This window comes from Anomaloglossus baeobatrachus, chromosome 1 (assembly GCF_048569485.1).
Source record: "Anomaloglossus baeobatrachus isolate aAnoBae1 chromosome 1, aAnoBae1.hap1, whole genome shotgun sequence".
NCBI classification, from domain to species: domain Eukaryota; kingdom Metazoa; phylum Chordata; class Amphibia; order Anura; family Aromobatidae; genus Anomaloglossus; species Anomaloglossus baeobatrachus.
The window spans coordinates 551,580,163-551,600,353 of record NC_134353.1 but is presented as its reverse complement, the minus strand read 5'-3'; the positions used below and the strand labels follow the sequence as shown (position 1 = coordinate 551,600,353).

Genomic DNA, 20,191 nt, shown 5'->3' with positions numbered 1-20,191 from the left:
CCTGGTGTGGGCAGAGATAACTTCCAGCTCTGCTGCACTTAATTCTGAGATAAAGTCAGAATGGCTGCACACAGTGATCTAAGATAAAGGTGGTTCGTTTCAGGATCTCTGCCCCTACCATATGCTGCTCTCAGATGAAGCAGCAAAAACCTGGTGACAGATTATTAAAAAGGACCTGCATCAGGGGAAAAGTGACTAGTTATTGCTTTCTTTTATTCCCTCATCTCCAGTGAATATACTTATCCACCATACGATTCCAGAGGTATGGGTCCTTTTTAGTTAGAGCATAGTGTTCCCAGAGGTCAGACCCATATCTGACCAACTTTAAAGGGAGACCTAAAGTAAGGGTGTCACAGGCGTCTATATTCCCATGATCAGTGCCGTAAACAAGTGAAATTGTACCTTCCGTATCCTCCACTTGCTCCATATGAGGCTTGTTAGACGTTGTCATTTCCCAGGGGGGCTCTGAATCCTTTTGAAGAAGGAGGACAGAAGACAGGAGGCTGATTAGGTCTCTTGGGAATAGGAAATTGTGAGAAACTGGTGATGAGGCAGCAACCATATATCAAAGCTTCTCCGGCTTCAAAGAAACCAATTTAGTTCACATTGTGAAAGGTTGCTGCAGGTTAATCTGCGGTTGGCTCTCAGGTAGCGGCGTCCTGTCCTGTTATTTTTGTCTTTGTTATAGTTTGCTTTCTTTTTACTGAATGTGAGCTTTCTGCGCCTCCAGTATACTGTCATTATAGTGATCACTCCTTTATGGTGCGAGAAAATTCCAGTAATTCTGTTTTATCACCCATGGCATTATCCACTGTAGTGTTCAGCACAAGAAATGGTAGAGACTGGTTACGGGGACTTGTTAAAGACACAAAATGCCATCCTGTAATGGGACACTAGAAGGAAGCTCTTCCCTGCTATGACAAGCCTTCTTCATGGAATAAAATACAATGTGTAGTTTGTCCCTCCGGTGCAGTGACGCCTGTCGTGTGACATTTTCATCTACAGGTGGCAGCAGATACACGCCTGGCGCATCTTCAAGCCTTTCTGCTGCAGGGGCAGGAGATCCATTTACAGGTAATTATTAGGAACAGTTTTGTATCATTGTGAGAACCCCCTTCCGTACTGGCCTATATGCATTAGTGTATATGCTGACTTCACAGGGCTTGTCTGGTCTAAAATGACAAATGTGCAGTCACTCTATGCGACTGAAGACTTGTGAACACTCATATTGCGCACATTGCATGCTATGAAGATTCTTCCTGGGAGCGGCGGTCACGTGATCATGAGTATGCGATATGCAGAATCTTGACTAGATTTCCAGCGCGCTCAATGTAAGTGTATTGTGCAAGGCTGCAAACAGCCTTGTCGGATTCTGCCCGGAGCATGCATATCGTATACTCATGATCACCTGACTGCTACTCTCCGCTCACACAGCGGAGAATCCTCACAGCATTCAGTGTGCGCAATGTGAGTATTCACAAGTCTGCAGTCGCGTAGAGTGACTGCAGATTTGTTGTTTTAGACCAGACAACCCCTATTTGATGGAGAAATTTCTGCGTCTTTTGGCAGAAAAAAACGCAACGTAAAATATGTGCACAGACCCCAAGTCTTTCTCTTATATATCATTAATGTGGAAAAATTAATTGGGTTTTACCAAGGCTTTCACAATTATATAACATATTCATAGGATAGGTGATAACTTGCTAATTGATGGTCCTCACCGATCGGCAAACTATTATCCCCATTACAAAATGACATGGCAGGTTGGATGCCTGACTATTGCCCTACTACAGGCTTTATTGGGCTACCAGAAAAAGCCGAGTACAGCACTCGGCGGCCCCTTAGATAGTGAATACAGCATTTGTCAATAATGTACATTCTGACAGATAAGTGCTCTATTCTGCCCCCGATGCAGCTCCCAGCGATTGGACCCCACTAATCAATACCATATCCCTAGTGTTGAGCGGACCTGGACCGGCAAAATCCGGATCCGCGCGGTTTGAGCGGCATATCAGAGTCCAACCCGGACTCCCCTCTCTCTCTCCCCGTCCCTCTCTCTCTCCCCGTCCCTCTCTCTCTCTCCCCGTCCCTCTCTCTCTCTCCCCGTCCCTCTCTCTCTCTCCCCGTCCCTCTCTCTCTCTCCCCGTCCCTCTCTCTCTCCCCGTCCCTCTCTCTCTCCCCGTCCCTCTCTCTCTCTCTCCCCGTCCCTCTCTCTCTCTCTCTCCCCGTCCCTCTCTCTCTCTCTCCCCGTCCCTCTCTCTCTCTCTCCCAGTCCCTCTCTCTCTCTCCCCGTCCCTCTCTCTCTCTCCCCGTCCCTCTCTCTCTCTCCCCGTCCCTCTCTCTCTCTCCCCGTCCCTCTCTCTCTCCCCGTCCCCCTCTCTCTCCCCGTCCCTCTCTCTCCCCGTCCCGGATTCCGCTCCCCATTGACATATATGGTCCCAGATTCCGGATCGGATCCGGACTTCTTTGTCAACCCGCCGCTGATCCGCCGGACCCGGATTATTGGCAGTCCGCTCAACTCTACATATCACCTGTTCTGGTGGTAACACTACTCACAGCATGAAGATCTGGATAAAATAGCTGCCATTTCTGTCTTATGTCCCAGCAAGGCTTATCAAAGATGCTTACATGTTGCTTCCCATTTCTTTCAGGGAGGAATGCCTACAGATCCGTGGCTGCTCAAATTCCAAACACTTACTTTCCTAAGAAGGAGCCTCTCACGTTCGATCAGGCAAACCCGGGACAAATTTGGGGTATTTATTGCCTCTTTTACAGGACCATGTCATGTTGCGCTGTTAGTCAGTGAAGTCATAGGCCTAGCTTCTTGCATTGGCACGTCTCTTAAATTGGTATTCTACATGTGGGCAAATTGATGACCAGACCTCTAAAATACACATGGCTGCTCCTAATGATTGCACCATAAGGGTACGTTCACACATTCAGCTTATGTTGTTTTTAAAGACAAGGGCCATATTTTGATCTGAGAGAAGTAGTAGTCTTGGGCTTTTCTATACAGGTATCTAATGTTTATGATCCATTTATGGCTTTGACTTTAAAAACAAGGATAAGTGACAACTTGGTCATACCTGGGGGTCCCACTATTGGGACTCTCACCGATCCCAAGGACACAGCTCTGAAATGCTCCATTTGAATGGAGGGATGGCACACACCTACACTCTACAGCTCCACTCATTGTGTGCTGCTCACAGCTTTTTTTTCTGTTGGACATCTTTGATCTGACAGTCCCACAGACCATGAATGTTGTGGATTGGAATTCCTGCGCTGTACAGATCTACTCATTGTTTATTGAACATGTCTCCGATATCTTCGTCTCACCGACATTCACTCATTGCCTATTGTACAGACCTCAGACATCTCCGACAGTCTCACAGACAATGAATGGAGGGATGGGTACGCCTTGAATCTACAGCTCCACGCATTGTCTATTGTACAAAGCTCAGTCTCAGACAATGGATGGATGGATTGCTATGCCTATGCTCTACAGTTCCACTCATTGCCTATTGTACAGAGGTCAGACATCTTCAACAGTCTCCCAAATAATGAATGGAGGGATGGGTATGCTTTGGATCTACAGCTCCATACATTGTCTGTACAGAGTTGGACATCTGACAGTCTCAGACAATGGCTTGATAGCCTACGCTTTACAGCTCCTCTCATTGTCTATAGTACAGAGCTTCGACATTTCCAACAGTCTCACAGAAAACGTATATATCGGTGGTGCTCATCAAAGGCCTTGGCTCTATTAAAAAAGAGCACAATGGAGCTATGTTCTTGGGGTCAGTGGGGTTCATGCAGTAGGATAGGTGATACTTTATTGCCAAGTTGGAACAATCCCTTTAAGAGTAAACCAATGATCATTCTCATTTGTTATTATAGTAAACATTCTATTACAGAACCAACATGAATGTCCAGATGGCTATGCTGGTGTATGGCTTTCATGTGACCCAGATTAATTCTACTGTATATGCAACCAGGAACACCAATGGGAAGGGGTAGGCATTCGCTACATGCACCGCCTCCTGCTGTGCTTACACTCGCTCTATACAGTAGAATTCTTGTATTAACCTTTCAGTTGCTGTGATATGTCCAGACATTTGCACATTGAATGTTAGGTCGGTTTTCTTTGTCGCTCCTAATTGGGAGACCCAGACAATTGGGTGTATAGCTATGCCTCCGGAGGCCACACAAAGTATTACACTAAAAGTGTAAAGCCCCTCCCCTTCAGCCTATACACCCCCCGTACTGCTACGGGCTCATCAGTTTTTATGCTTTGTGCGAAGGAGGTCAGACATCCACGCATAGCTCCACAGCTTAGTCAGCAGCAGCTGCTGACTATGTCGGATGGAAGAAAAGAGGGCCCATAACAGGGCTCCCAGCATGCTCCCTTCTCACCCCACTCTTGTCGGCGGTGTTGTTAAGGTTGAGGTATCCATTGCGGGTACGGAGGCTGGAGCCCACATGCTGCTTTCCTTCCCCATCCCTCAATTAGGGCTCTGGGTGAAGTGGGATCCCATCGGTCTCCAGGCACAGGAGACCGTGCTCCATCCACAGCTCCTGAGGACCCTGCTGGATAGGAGCCGAGTATCGTTCAGGGACATGGCCCTGCTACTTGGAGGTACTCTGTGTCCCCGTGGGGACCGCGCACAGCAACACTCCAGCATTGCTGGGTGTGCTAGTGCACCGGGGACAGTAGCGCTGGCTGCATTTGTGCCACTATACACTTCAGCGTCGCTGAGTGTATTTGTGTAGGGGGACTGCCGCGCTGACCGCCGCTGCCATGGTTATCCCTGCGGCGCGGCTGGGACTGTTAGTGCGCCGGGGACTTCCGCGCCGACCGCGCTTATACGGCGGCCGCGCTTATAACTATAGTCCCCGGCTTCTGCGGCCTAGTCTCATTCTTTTCCCGCCCCCAGCCCTGCCAGTCAGGGGAAGGGCGGGACGCTGTACAGGTCGGCAGCACTGAGGGCTGGAGCATGCTTTGCATACTCCACCCCCCTCACTCTGCACAGTGGGGCACCAGTTCCCGCACTTTTCTGGGTCACGCCCACGGCTCCCTCCTCTCCCCAGGACGCTGGCAGCCAGTCCTCTCAGCTCTGCTAACTCTGGAGAGGAGAGACCAGCTCAGAGACCCAGGCAGGAATTCTGGTGCCCACACAAACGCTTTGCGCAGGCGGTAAGCAGCACCTGTGGTGCTGGCCCCACTAGTGCAGAAGTGTATTTATAGTTTATATGATTATAGTCTATACTTTACACTGTAGGGTGCACTGTTGATTTGTGGCTATTTACCCTCCTGTATTGCTCAGAGGAGACAACAGCATGTCGTCCACAAATAGCAAGGGTGCCATGGCACAGACTTACTATGCTGCCTGTGCAGCATGTCCGGCTATACTGCCGGCAGGTTCCACTGACCCTCATTGTGTGCAATGCTCGGCCCCTGTGGCACTTTCTCAGCCGGAGCCTCTGCTAGGGGTGGCCCAGGGAGAACCACCTGTTAACACTGTCCAGGTGACAGGGACGGAGTTTGCAGTTGTTACTGAAAGACTTTCTGAGACTATGGCTAAGATATTAGAAGCCTTGCAGTCCAGGCCGGCATCTCAAGCCAGGGGCACTGTGGTATCATTGTCCCCTGGTTCCCCTCAGTTGGAACAGCAATGTCTTCCCGGGGTGTCTCATGGATCCCAGGGTGAGGTCTCTGACAGATACTCCTGATGGGGACGCCATAGTGAATGATCTTATTGCGTCCATCAATGAAATGTTGAATATTTCTCCCTCAGCTCCTCCAGTGGAGGAGTCAGCTTCTCAGCAGGAGAAATTCCGTTTCAGGTTTCCCAAGCGTACAAAGAGTATGTTTCTGGACCACTCTGACTTCAGAGAGGCAGTCCAGAAACACCGAGCTTATCCAGATAAGCGTTTTTCCAAGCGCCTTAAGGATACACGTTACCCTTTTCCCCCTGACGTGGTCAAGGGCTGGACTCAGTGTCCCAAGGTGGATCCTCCAATCTCCAGACTGGCGGCTAGATCCATAGTTGCAGTGGAAGATGGAGCTTCACTCAAGGATGCCACTGACAGACAGATGGAGCTCTGGTTGAAATCCATCTATGAAGCTATCGGCGCGTCTTTTGCTCCAGCATTCGCAGCCGTATGGGCACTCCAAGCTATCTCAGCTGGTCAGGTGCAAATTGACGCACTCACGTACGTCTGCGCCGCAGGTGGCGTCCATAACCTCTCAAACGTCGGCATTTGCGTCCTACGCTATTAATGCTGTCCTGGACTCTGCAACCCGTACGGCGGTTGCAGCCCCCAATTCGGTGGTAATACGCAGGGCCTTGTGGCTGCGGGAATGGAAGGCAGATTCGGCTTCCAAAAAGTGCTTAACTGGATTGCCATTTTCTGGCGACCGTTTGTTTGGTGAGAGATTGAATGAAATCATCAAACAATCCAAGGGAAAGGAAACATCCTTACCCCAAGCCAAACCAAAAACACCCCAACAGAGGAGGGGACAGTCGAGGTTTCGGTCCTTTCGGGGTGCGGGCAGGTCACAATTCTCCTCGTCCAAAAGGCCTCAGAAGGATCAGAGGAACGCCGACGCATGGCGGTCTAAATCACGCCCTAAAAAGACCGCCGGAGGTGCCGCTACCAAGGCGGCTTCCTCATGACTTACGGCCTCCTCACACCGCATCCTCGGTCGGTGGCAGGCTCTCCCGCTTTTGCGACACCTGGCTGCCACAAGTAAAAGACCGTTGGGTGAGAGACATTTTGTCTCACGGTTACAGGATAGAGTTCAGCTCTCGTCCTCCGACTCGATTCTTCAGAAAGGCTCTTCTGCAGGCGGTGGGCATTCTGAAGGCAGAAGGAGTGGTGGTCCCGGTTCCTCTTCAGCAACAGGGTCACGGTTTCTACTCCAACCTGTTTGTGGTTCCAAAGAAGGACGGGTCCTTCCGTCCTGTTTTGGACCTAAAACTGCTCAACAAACACGTAAGGACCAGGCGGTTCCGGATGGAATCCCTCCGCTCCGTCATCGCCTCAATGTCCCAAGGAGATTTCCTAACATCGATCGATATCAAGGATGCTTATCTCCACGTACCAATTGCTCCAGAGCATCAGCGCTTCTTGCGCTTCGCCATAGGAGACGAACACCTTCAGTTCGCGGCACTGCCGTTCGGCCTGGCGACAGCCCCAAGGGTTTTCACCAAGGTCATGGCTACAGTAGTTGCGGTCCTCCACTCTCAGGGTCACTCAGTGATACCTTACTTAGACGATCTGCTGGTCAAGGCACCCTCTCAAGAGGCATGCCAACACAGCCTCAACGTTACTCTGGAGATTCTCCAGAGTTTCGGGTGGATCATCAATTTTCCAAAGTCAAATCTGACACCGGTCCAATCACTGACATATCTTGGCATGGAGTTTCATACTCTTCCAGCGATAGTGAAGCTTCCGCTGGACAAACAGCGTTCACTACACACAGGGGTACAATCTCTCCTTCAAGGTCGGTCACACCCCTTGAGGCACCTCATGCACTTCCTGGGGAAGATGGTGGCAGCAATGGAAGCAGTCCCTTTCGCGCAGTTTCACCTGCGTCCTCTTCAATGGGACATCCTACGCAAGTGGGACAGGAGGCCGACGTCCCTAGACAGGAACGTCTCCCTCTCTCAAGCAACCAAAGCCTCCCTTCGGTGGTGGCTTCTTCCCTCCTCATTATCGAAAGGGAAATCCTTCCTACCCCCATCCTGGGCGGTGGTCACGACGGACGCGAGCCTGTCAGGGTGGGGAGCAGTTTTTCTCCACCACAGGGCTCAGGGTACGTGGACTCAGCAAGAGTCCTCACTTCAGATCAATGTTCTGGAGATCAGGGCAGTGTATCTTGCCCTAAAAGCGTTCCAGCAGTGGCTGGAAGGCAAGCAGATCCGAATTCAGTCGGACAACTCCACAGCGGTGGCTTACATCAACCACCAAGGTGGGACACGCAGTCGGCAAGCCTTCCAGGAAGTCCGGAGGATTCTGCTGTGGGTGGAAGCCACAGCATCCACCATATCCGCAGTTCACATCCCGGGCGTAGAAAACTGGGAAGCAGACTTTCTCAGTCGCCAGGGCATGGACGCAGGGGAATGTTCCCTTCACCCGGACGTGTTTCAGGAGATCTGTTGCCGCTGGGGGATGCCGGACGTCGACCTAATGGCGTCACGGCACAACAACAAGGTCCCAACATTCATGGCTCGATCTCAAGATCACAGAGCTCTGGCGGCAGACGCCTTAGTTCAGGATTGGTCGCAGTTTCAGCTTCCTTATGTGTTTCTTCCTCTGGCTCTGTTGCCCAGAGTGTTACGCAAGATAAGGGCCGACTGCCGCCGCGCCATCCTCGTCGCTCCAGACTGGCCGAGGAGGTCGTGGTACCCGGATCTGTGGCATCTCACGGTCGGCCAACCGTGGGCACTGCCAGACCGACCAGATTTGCTGTCTCAAGGGCCGTTTTTCCATCTGAATTCTGCGGCCCTCAACCTGACTGTGTGGCCATTGAGTCCTGGATCCTAGCGTCTTCAGGATTATCTCAAGAGGTCATTGCCACTATGAGACAGGCTAGGAAACCAACGTCCGCCAAGATCTACCACAGGACGTGGAAAATATTCCTGTCGTGGTGCTCTGCTCAGGCGTTTTCTCCCTGGCCATTTGCCTTGCCCACTTTTCATCTCAATCAGGACATCTCCTTACCCTCGTTTTGTCCTCATCCAGTTCACCAATGTGAAAGGGATTTGCACTTGTTAGATCTGGTGAGAGCACTCAGACTCTACATTTCTCGTACGGCGCCCCTGCGCCGCTCCGATGCTCTCTTTGTCCTTGTCGCTGGCCAGCGTAAAGGGACACAAGCTTCCAAATCAACCCTGGCTCGGTGGATCAAGGAACCAATTCTCGAAGCTTACTGTTCCTCGGGGCTTCCGGTTCCCTCAGGACTGAAGGCCCATTCTACCAGGGCCGTGGGAGCGTCCTGGGCCTTGCGACACCAGGCTACGGCTCAGCAGATGTGTCAGGCGGCTACCTGGTCGAGCCTGCACACTTTCACGAAACACTATCAGATGCATACCTATGCTTCGGCAGATGCCAGCCTAGGTAGGCGAGTCCTTCAGGCGGCAGTTGCCCACCTGTAGGACGGAGCCGTTACGGCTCTATTATGAGGTATTATTTACCCACCCAGGGACTGCTTTTGGACGCCCAATTGTCTGGGTCTCCCAATTAGGAGCGACAAAGAAGAAGGGAATTTTGTTTACTTACCGTAAATTCCTTTTCTTCTAGCTCCAATTGGGAGACCCAGCACCCGCCCCTGTTTTTTGTATACACATGTTGTTCATGTTAAATGGTTTCAGTTCTCCGATATTCCTTCGGATTGAATTTACTTTAAACCAGTTTATAATTTTTTCCTCCTTCTGGCTTTTGCACCAAAACTGATGAGCCCGTAGCAGTACGGGGGGTGTATAGGCTGAAGGGGAGGGGCTTTACACTTTTAGTGTAATACTTTGTGTGGCCTCCGGAGGCATAGCTATACACCCAATTGTCTGGGTCTCCCAATTGGAGCTAGAAGAAAAGGAATTTACGGTAAGTAAACAAAATTCCCTTCTTCCCCATGTGTTGGTTAATTGTCTTTCATTGGACTAGGTAAAATGAAAGAACTGAACGAGTCTGCTCCAGAAGAATACAGGATGCCTGAAGATGACTTGATCAGACTTGATAAACTGCTGTCCTTAGTTGTTAATACCTCAAGAGAAACGGTCACCGCTCAACAAGTGGACACACTATGGAGGGCGGTCAGATGGCCTGAAGGTACAGTATGTGTGTTCCAAGGAGTAAAGCGGACCATGCAGATAAATGCTGACTATCTATGGTTACGGGGGTATTCTGACTTTATTCCACAGCAGATGTCGGGGCAGGTAGGATGGGGCTATCGCTCCTTATGTTCTTAAGGGAGCTGTGTTCTCTGACAGTGGCTTCTGCCCTCTTCCTAAGCAGTATACATGCTTAGCCGGGACGGGGTTGAGAGGGAGAGCTGTTAGTCGTTCTATATATGACCAGTTTTACTCTGCAGACTAAAGGCCGCTTTACACGCTACGGCATCGCTCAAGCGATCTCGTTGGGGTCACGGAATTTGTGACGCACATCCGGCCGCGTTAGCGATGTCGTTGCGTGTCACACCTATGAGTGATTTTAAATTGTCGCAAAAAACGTGCAAAATCGCTAATCGGTGACATCCCCCCTATTCCCAATTATCGTTGCTGCTTGTTCGATGTTGTTCGTCATTCCTGAGGCAGCACACATCGCTACATGTGACACCGCAGGAACGACTGACATCTCCTTACCTGCATCCACCGGTAATGCGGAAGGAAGGAGGTGGGCGGGATGTTACGTCCCGCTCATCTCCGCCCTTCTGCTTCGATTGGGCGGCCGCTTAGTGAAGTCACTGTGACGCCGAACAAACCGCCCCCTTAGAAAGGAGGCGGTTCGCCGGTCACAACGACGTCGCTAGGCAGGTAAGTAGTGTTACGGGTCCGCGCGATTTTGTACGCCACGGGCAGCGATTTGCCCGTGACGCACAAATGATGGGGGCGGGTACGCACGCTGGCGATATCGGTAACAATATTGCAGCGTGTAAAGCGGCCTTAAGGCTGCATTCACACTTCTGTTGTTTTGCATCAGTCACAATCCGTTTTGTAACTGATGTGACGGATGCGTTGCAGGTTGTTGTACAACTGATGGGATAGATCCGTTAAACTGATCCGTTGTAGCAGTTTGTGCCAGAATCCAGCTGTGGCCGCGGGTAACCTGAGTGATGTCACCCGCTGATTGTGCACCTCACTTCAGTTGCTCCGTGGAGCTCACAGCGAGCGGCGTTGCTCTACAGCCGCTCCTGTCAGTTTCCGATGAAGCAGAGCTGAAAGCATTGTGGGACCTAGCGTGGATTACGCCGGACCTGGAGGGGTATTTCAGGATTAATAAAGTGGTGGAGAGTGTTTGTTGATATTTTTTTTTTTTTATTTCAAATACAGGATTTTTTGGTGTTTGTGTTTATTTATTTTCACTACAGTTTACTGATGGGGGGGTGTCTCATACACTTGCCATCACTAAGCTAGGACTTAGTAGCAGCTATGGGCTGCCATTAACTCCTTTATTCCCCCGATTGTCACCGCACTAGGGCAATTTGGGATGAGCCGGTTAGAGTCCCGGGACTGTCTCATCTAATTGATGTGGCAATTGCGGGCAGCTGCTGGCTGATACTTTTAGGCTGGGGGGCTCCCCATAACATGGGGCTCTCCATCCTGAGAATACCAGCCCTCAGTTGTGTGGCTTTACCTTGGCTGGTATCAAAATTGTGGGGGACCGCACGTTTTTTTTTTGTTTTTTTTTTAAATTATTTATTGTACTGCACGATGCAGACCCGCCCACCGGCGGCTGTGATTGGTTGCATTGAGACAGCGGTCACTCAGCGTGGGGGCGTGTCTGAATGCAAACAATCATAGGCGATGGTGGGCGGGGGAAGCAGGGAATACGAGATTGAATAATGAGCTGCCAGCATTTTCAAAAGCAGGAGAAGCCGCCGGAGCAGTGTGACAGCTGTGCAGCGCCGCATCGGTGATCGGTTAGTGATCGTTGAGGGAGGGAGAGAGAGAGAGATTTTCTAACCAGTAAGGAATTTACACATCTGAGCATGCTCTGTTGCTAAAAGACGGAACAGTCGCCGGAATCTATCATTTGACAGATTGGACGGATTCAGGCGCCCATAGCCTTCCATTATAACCAACAACTGATGCCGACGGAATCCTGCGCACTGTGTTTTTTTCGACACTAGAAAAAAACATTACATTCTGTGTTGTTTCCGCCCGGCGGTCAGTCATTTCATGACTGATCAGTCGCAATCTGTCATTAAGAAAAGTCTATGGTGAAAAAAACAGAATCATGCAAAATATTTTGCAGGACACCGTATTTCCTCAAGGCGATGGATTGTGACTGATGCAAAACAACGGAAGTGTGAAAGCAGCCTTACCCGTTCACTACCTTTTTGATTTTTTTCCTTCCCTTCTTCCAAGAACCATAAAGATTTTTTTTTCTGCCCCTAATGCCATATTGTACTTTTGAATGGCGACATTCATTTTTATCATGTGATGCACTGGAAAGCAGGAAAAAAAAAACTCCCAAGAATTCAGAAACGTAAGAAAAAAAATTCACTTTTGCCGCTATTTTTCAAGACCCGTAACATTATTTTTTTCAGAAACTGGGGCTCAGTGATAGCTTATTTTTTGCACTCTTAGGCCGGTTCCTCACATTCTTGCCACGATGCCATTGTACTGTAATGGAGTGTGACAGATCTGGCAAAGCGGCGAAATACTGGATGTGTGATACTGGCCTTAGCTGACATTTTACTTACACTATTTTGGGGTAGATATAATGTTTTGATTGCCTTTTATTGCAATGTTGCGGCGACCCAAAAAAAACCCCGTAATTTTGGAGTTTTGTTTTTTTTTTGCCATTATGCTTTTTACGGACTGGATTAATTTATGATATTTTCATACATCGGACTTCTACAAACTCAGCATTACCAATACAGTGGAACCTCGCTTAACGAGTAACCCACTTAACAAGAATTTCGCTTAACAAGCAAAGCTTTCTGTAAATTTGTAACTCTGTTTACGAGAAAGCTTTGCTGTACGAGCAAAATCCTCACCGCACACTTCCGGTTCTGTACATCCACCGCGCTCTGACCCGCTCTTGCAGTCCACACAAACACACATATGCACGCATAAACACACACAAACACGCACGCACGCATACACACATACAGTATTATGCTAACCTTATCTTCCATTCCATCGCCGGCCTCCTGGGTCTTGTAGTTCGCCGGTGGATCGCGACGAGGGAGGAATCCACCTGCACGTGTTAAATCCCGATGTTGGAGATTAACAGCGGGACATAACTGGTTACCAGCTGTGGGCAGATTTCCGATCCACCTGCGGCTGTTAGAGGCACATGGCTAATCAGATCAACTGACATGTACGCCAAGCCCCTCATCAAAGGGAGGCACACGTACATGCATGTCAAAGGTTGTCTAGGGGTTAAAGCGGACTTATTTCATGTCATTAAATTCACTTAAATTTCCTATATTACAATTTTTATTAAAAATATATTAGTAATCTTGTAATTTTCATTGGCCACTGGGGCTTTTTTTTTTTTTTTTAGAACCATACTTTGTCTTTTCAGGAAGAGATTTCAGCAAGGCTGCATATTATCAGCAGAGGCACGATTACACTGACATTTGACATCTCTAAACACATCTGGTAACATGGGATCCACCAATCACAATATGTGATGTCACAGCTGAACCTGCTCCCCTTCCTTCACAATGACCTTTGCACACGCTCATTAGATGCTTTACTACAAAAGATAGGGTTGGGGTCTAAGCACTATGGCACTGTACACATGTTTCCTGAAACCGGAAAATCAAAAAAAAAAAAAAAGCCCCAGTAGCCAGTACGAAAATTGCAAGACTTATGGTTTTGTTTTTGTTTTTTTAATACTGATTGTGGTGTGTTAAAAATTGATAAAATGTAAAATAATAAAAAAAACCTGATTTAAACAATAGGTCATGCACTTGTCTTCAGAAGATCTCCATAAATTAGAATATCTTCAAAAAGTTAATTTTAGTAATTCAATACAAAAAGGAAACGCATATATTATATAGTCATTACCGAGTGATCTATTTCATGTGTTTTTCTGTTAATGTTGAGGATTATGGCTTACAGCCAATGAACACCCAAAGTGCATTCTCAGAAAAGTAGAATAATTACCACAAAACACCTGCAAAGGCTTCCTCAGGGTTTAAAATGGTCCCTTAATCTAGTTCAGTAGGCTGAACAATCATGGGGAAGACTGCTGACTTGTCCAGAAGGCAGTCACTGACACACTCCACAAGGAGGGTAAACCACAAAAGGACGTTGCTAAAGAAGCTGGCTGTTACCAGAGTGCTGTATCCAGGCATATTAATGGAAAGTTGAGTGGAAGGAAAAAGTGTGGAAGAAAAAGGTGCACAAGCAACCGGGATAACCGCAGCCTTGATAGAATTGTTAAGAAAAGGCCATTCAAAATATTGGAGGAGATTCACAAAGAGTGAACTGCTGTGGAGCCATCACACACAGACGTATCTAGGACATGGGATACAACTGTCACATTTCTTGTGTCAAGCCACTCATAACCAATAGACAATGCCAGAAATGTCTTACCTGGGCCAAGGAGAAAAAGAACTGGACTGTTCTCAGTGGTCCAAGATGTTGTTTTCAGATGAAAGTAAATTATGCATTTCATTTGGAAATCGCGGTCCCAGAGTCTGGAGGAAGAGTGGAGAGGCCACAATCCAAGCTGCTTGAGGTCTAGTATGAAGTTTCCACAATCAGTGATGGTTTGGGGAGCCATGTCATCTGCTGCTGTAGGGCCACTGTGTTTTATCAAGACCAAAGTCAGCACAGCTTTCTACCAGCAAATATTAGAGCACTTCATGCTTTCCTCTGCCAACAAGCTTTTTGGAGATGGAAATATAATTTTCCAGCAGGACTTGGCAGCTGTCCACACGGCCAAAAGTACCAATACCTGGTTTAATTAATCACAATATCACTGTTCTTAATTGGCCAGCAGACTGGCCTGACCTAAACCCCATAGAGAATCTCTGGGGTATTAAGAGGAAGATGAGAGACACCAGACCCAACAATGCGAATAAGCTGAAGGCTGCTATTAAAGCAACCTGGGCATCCATATCACCTCAGCAGTGCCACAGGCTGATCACCTCCATGACACGCCGCATTGATGCAGTTTAACATTTTTTCAGTTGGTCCTATATAATAATCTAATTTTCTGAGATAATGACTTTTGGGTTTTCATTGGCTGTAAGCCATAATCATCAACAGTAACAGAAATGAACACATGAAATAGATCACTGTGTGTAATGACTATATAATATATACATTTCCCTTTTTGTATTGAATTCCTGAAATAAGTTAATTTTTTGATATTCTAATTTATTAAGATGCATTTGTAGTTTCCCTTTAAAGGGAACCTGTCAGTAGTTTTGGGGCCTATAAGCTGCAGCCACCACCAGTGACCTCTTATATACAGCATTCTACCATGCTGTATATAAGAGCCCAGGCCGCTGTGTAGAAGGTAAAAATCACTTTATAATACTTACCTAAACAGTCGCTGCGGTGGAGTTGGGTCATATGGGCGTCTTCGTGCTCCAGTGCCGGCGCCTCCTCTTTCAGCCATCTTCGTCCTCCTGAAGCCCGTGTGCATGACGCGTCCTATGTCATACACACTCACCGGTCCCACGCAGGCGCACTACAATACTTTGATCTGCCCTGCTTAGGACCTCAATGCCAGCGAATGTGGATGACGTAGGACACGTCATGCACCCTGGCTTTAGAAGAAGGACAACAAAGATGGCCGAAAGAGGAGGCGCTGGTACCCGAGAACAGAGACGCCCATATGCACCAACTCCACCGCAGCGACCATTTAGGTAAGTATTATAAAGTGATTTTCTTCGGCGCTCCATTGGGAGACCCAGAAGATTGGGTGTATAGCACTGCCTCCGGAGGCCACACAAAGCATTACACTAAAAAGTGTAAGGCCCCTCCCCTTCTGGCTATACACCCCCCGTGGGATCACGGGCTGCTCAGTTTTCAAGCTTTGTGCGAAGGAGGTCAGACATCCACGCATAGCTCCACTGTTTAGTCAGCAGTAGCTGCTGACTATATCGGATGGAAGAAAAGAGGGCCCATACTAGGGCCCCCAGCATGCTCCCTTCTCACCCCATTCCTATTGGCGGTGTTTGTTAAGGTTGAGGTACCCATTGTGGGTACGGAGGCTGGAGCCCACATGCTGCTTTCCTTCCCCATCCCCCTGAGGGGCTCTGAGGAAGTGGGATCTTACCGGCCCCCAAGCCCTGAGGCCGGGCTCCATCCACAGACCCGTAGAACCTGCTGGATACGGAGCTGGGTACCGTTCAGGGACAAGGCCCTGCAACATTCAGGTACTCTGTGTCCCCGTATGGACAGGCCGCGCACACTCCAGACTTGCTGGGTGTGCTAGTGCGCCGGGGACAGTAGCGCTGCGCGCTGGGGTTACAGTCACTGCAGTTTCTCTGAGGGACTTTATGTGTTGGGGACTGCCGCGCCGGCCGCCCCTGGAGCGGCGGCGCGGCTGAGACTTGTGGTGCGCCGGGGACTTAGCGCCGACCGTGCTTTTACGACGGCGGCGCTTATAAATCTAGTCCCCGGCTTTTGCGGCCTGGCTCCGCTTCGTTCCCGCCCCCACCCTGTCAATCAGGGCAAGGGAGAGACGCTGTACGATAGTCAGCGCCGAGGGCTGGAGTCTTATTTACATACTCCAGCCCTCTCACTAGGCACAGTGGGACGCAAGTTTCCCGCTTTTCGTCTGGACACACCCAGGGCCCGCCCCTCTCCACAGGACGCCGGCAGCCATTCCTGCATGCAGTCTGGCTGGAGAACGGACACAGGCTCTGGGAGACCCAGACAAGGGATTCCTGGCGACCACACACCCGCGTTAAGCGGGCGGTAAGCAGCACATTAGTGCTGGCCCCACTAGTGCCACAGTGTTATATTGGTGTATTTTTTTCTCTATACCATATATATATATATATATTGCACTGTAAGGTCGCTTCTTGGCTGTATACCCTATATTGCTCTGAGGAGACGACAACATGTCATCCGCAAAACGCAAGGGTGCCAAGACACAGGCTGTATACGCTGCTTGTGCCGCTTGTGGGGCTGATCTACCGGCAGGTTCCAATGACCCCCATTGTGTGCAATGTTCGGTCCCTGTGCCACTTCGTCAGCTGGAGTCTATGGTGGTAGTGGCCCAGGCAGAGTCACCGGTGAACCCTGTCCCGGTGACGGGGACAGAGTTTGCAGTTTTTGCTGACAAGATGTCTGTCACTATGACAAAAATCCTAGAGACCTTGCAGGCCAGGCCAGTTACTCAGACCATGGACACTGCTGCGTCAATGTTCCCCGGTCCCCCTCAGTTGGAGTTAATCCGTGCTTCAAGGGGGTCCCAGGCATCTCAGGCTGAAGGCTCTGACTCAAATGACAGTCCCAGGCAGCCTAAGCGAGCTCGCTGGGAGAGACCCTCCACGTCATCACGCGGATCAGGGTCTCAGCGAGAAGAGTCTCTGCATGATGAGACAGAGGAGGGTGATCAGGAGTCTAATCCTGAGACCGCTCTCAATCTGGATACTCCTGATGGTGACGCCATGGTAAATGACCTTATAGCGGCCATCAATAGACTGTTGGATATTTCTCCCCCAGCCCCTTCAGCAGAAGAGGCAGCTGCACAGCAGCAGAAGTTCCATTTCAGGTATCCCAAGCGTAAACTGAGTACTTTTCTGGACCACGCTGACTTCAGAGAATCAGTCCAGAAACACCATGCTTATCCAGACAAGCGTTTCTCCAAACGTCTTAAGGATACACGTTATCCCTTTCCCCCTGACGTGGTCAAACGCTGGACCCAGTGTCCGAAGGTGGATCCCCCAATCTCCAGGCTTGCGGCTAGATCCATAGTTGCAGTGGAGGATGGGGCTTCACTTAAAGATGTCAATGACAGACAGATGGACCTTTGGTTGAAATCTGTCTATGAAGCTATCGGCGCGTCGTTTGCTCCAGCATTCGCAGCCGTGTGGGCACTCCAAGCTATTTCAGCTGGTCTGGCACAGGTGGACTCTATCATACGTCCAGCAGTGCCGCAAGTGGAGTCCTTAACTTCGCAAATGTCTGCGTTTGCGACCTATGCTATCAATGCTGTCCTGGACTCTACGAGCCGTACCTCAATGGCGTCTGCCAACTCTGTGGTTTTGCGCAGAGCCTTGTGGTTAAACGAATGGAAAGCGGATTCTGCTTCCAAAAAATGTTTAACCAGCTTGCCACTATCTGTAGACAGACTGTTTGGTGAGCAATTGGCTGAAATCATTAAACAGTCCAAGGGTAAAGACTCCTCCTTACCCCAGCCCAGATCAAGCAAACCTCAACAAAGGAGGTGGCAGTCGAGGTTTCGGTCCTTTCGAGGCTCCGGCAAGGCCCAATTCTCCTCGTCCAAAGGGACTCAGAAGGAGCAAAGGAGCTCAGATTCCTGGCGGGCTCACTCACGCCCCAAGAAAGCAACCGGAGGAACCGCTTCCAAGGCGGCTGCCTCATGACTTTCGGCCTCCTCCCTCCGCATCCTCGGTCGGTGGCAGGCTCTCCCGCTTTTGCGACATTTGGCTGCCACAGGTCAAGGACCGGTGGGTAACAGACATTTTGTCTCACGGGTACAGGATAGAGTTCAGTTCTCGTCCTCCGCCTCGGTTCTTCAGAACTTCCCCACATCCCGACCGAGCAGATGCCCTTCTGCAGGCGGTGGGCTCACTAAGAGCAGAAGGAGTGGTGATCCCTGTTCCTCTTCAGGAACAAGGGCAAGGTTTTTACTCCAATCTCTTTGTGGTTCCAAAAAAGGACGGCTCGTTCCGTCCTGTTCTGGACCTAAAGCTGCTCAACAAGCATGTGAACGCCAGGCGGTTCCGGATGGAATCCCTCCGCTCCGTCATTGCCTCAATGTCTCAAGGAGATTTCCTTGCATCAATAGACATCAAAGATGCTTATCTCCACGTGCCGATTGCTACAGAGCACCAACGTTTTCTACGTTTCGTGATAGGACACGAACATCTCCAGTTCGTAGCTCTGCCATTTGGTCTGGCGACAGCCCCCACGGGTTTTCACCAAGGTCATGGCGGCAGTGGTAGCAGTCTTGCACTCCCAGGGACACTCGGTGATCCCTTACTTGGACGATCAACTTTTCAAAGTCAAATCTGTCACCGACTCAATCACTAACGTATCTTGGCATGGAGTTTCATACTCTCTCAGCGATAGTGAAGCTTCCGCTGGACAAGCAGCGGTCACTACAGACAGGGGTACAGTCTCTCCTTCATGGTCAGTCGCACTCCTTAAGGCGCCTCATGCACTTCCTAGGGAAGATGGTGGCAGCAATGGAGGCAGTCCCGTTTGCGCAGTTTCATCTGCGCCCACTTCAATGGGACATTCTCCGCCAATGGGACGGGAAGTCAACTTCCCTGGACAGGAAAGTCTCCCTTTCCCAGACGGCCAAGGACTCTCTGCAATGGTGGCTTCTTCCCACCTCATTATCACAGGGAAGATCATTCCTACCCCCATCCTGGGCAGTGGTCACGACAGACGCCAGTCTGTCAGGGTGGGGAGCAGTTTTTCTCCACCACAGGGCTCAAGGGACGTGGACTCAGCAGGAGTCCACCCTTCAGATCAATGTTCTGGAAATCAGGGCAGTGTATCTTGCCCTACTAGCCTTCCAGCAGTGGCTGGAAGGAAAGCAGATCCGAATTCAGTCGGACAACTCCACAGCGGTGGCATACATCAACCACCAAGGAGGGACACGCAGTCGGCAAGCCTTCCAGGAAGTCCGGCGGATTCTGTTGTGGGTGGAGGACAGAGCATCCACCATATCAGCGGTTCACATCCCGGGCGTAGAAAACTGGGAAGCAGACTTCCTCAGTCGCCAGGGTATGGACGCAGGGGAATGGTCCCTTCACCCGGACGTGTTTCAGGAAATCTGTCGCCGCTGGGGGGTGCCGGACGTCGACCTAATGGCGTCTCGGCACAACAACAAGGTCCCGACTTTCATGGCGCGGTCTCGCGATCAAAGAGCTCTGGCGGCAGACGCCTTAGTGCAAGATTGGTCGCAGTTCCGGCTCCCTTATGTGTTCCCACCTCTGGCACTCTTGCCCAGAGTGCTACGCAAGATCAGATCCGATTGCAGCCGCGTCATACTCGTCGCCCCAGACTGGCCGAGGAGGTCGTGGTACCCGGATCTGTGGCATCTCACGGTCGGCCAACCGTGGACACTACCAGACCGACCAGACTTACTGTCCCAAGGGCCGTTTTTCCATCGGAATTCTGCGGCCCTGAACCTGACTGTGTGGCCATTGAGTCCTGGATCCTAGCGTCTTCAGGATTATCCCAAGGAGTCGTTGCCACCATGAGACAGGCTAGGAAGTCCACTTCTGCTAAGATCTACCACAGAACGTGGAGGATTTTCTTATCCTGGTGCTCTGCACAAGGAGTATCCC

General features: G+C 50.0%; 1 protein-coding gene across 2 annotated transcripts in view; it reads left to right on the top strand.

Moving 5' to 3' along the window:
- Positions 1-20,191, top strand: part of PLAA (phospholipase A2 activating protein) — an 84,094-nt gene that overhangs the window by 60,886 nt on the left and 3,017 nt on the right. For both annotated transcript variants that reach the window (XM_075316832.1, XM_075316838.1), the window contains exons 11-13: positions 1,006-1,074; positions 2,652-2,753; positions 9,667-9,831. In XM_075316832.1, coding sequence (XP_075172947.1) covers positions 1,006-1,074; positions 2,652-2,753; positions 9,667-9,831 — 336 coding nt within the window. The remainder of the gene's footprint in view (positions 1-1,005; positions 1,075-2,651; positions 2,754-9,666; positions 9,832-20,191) is intronic.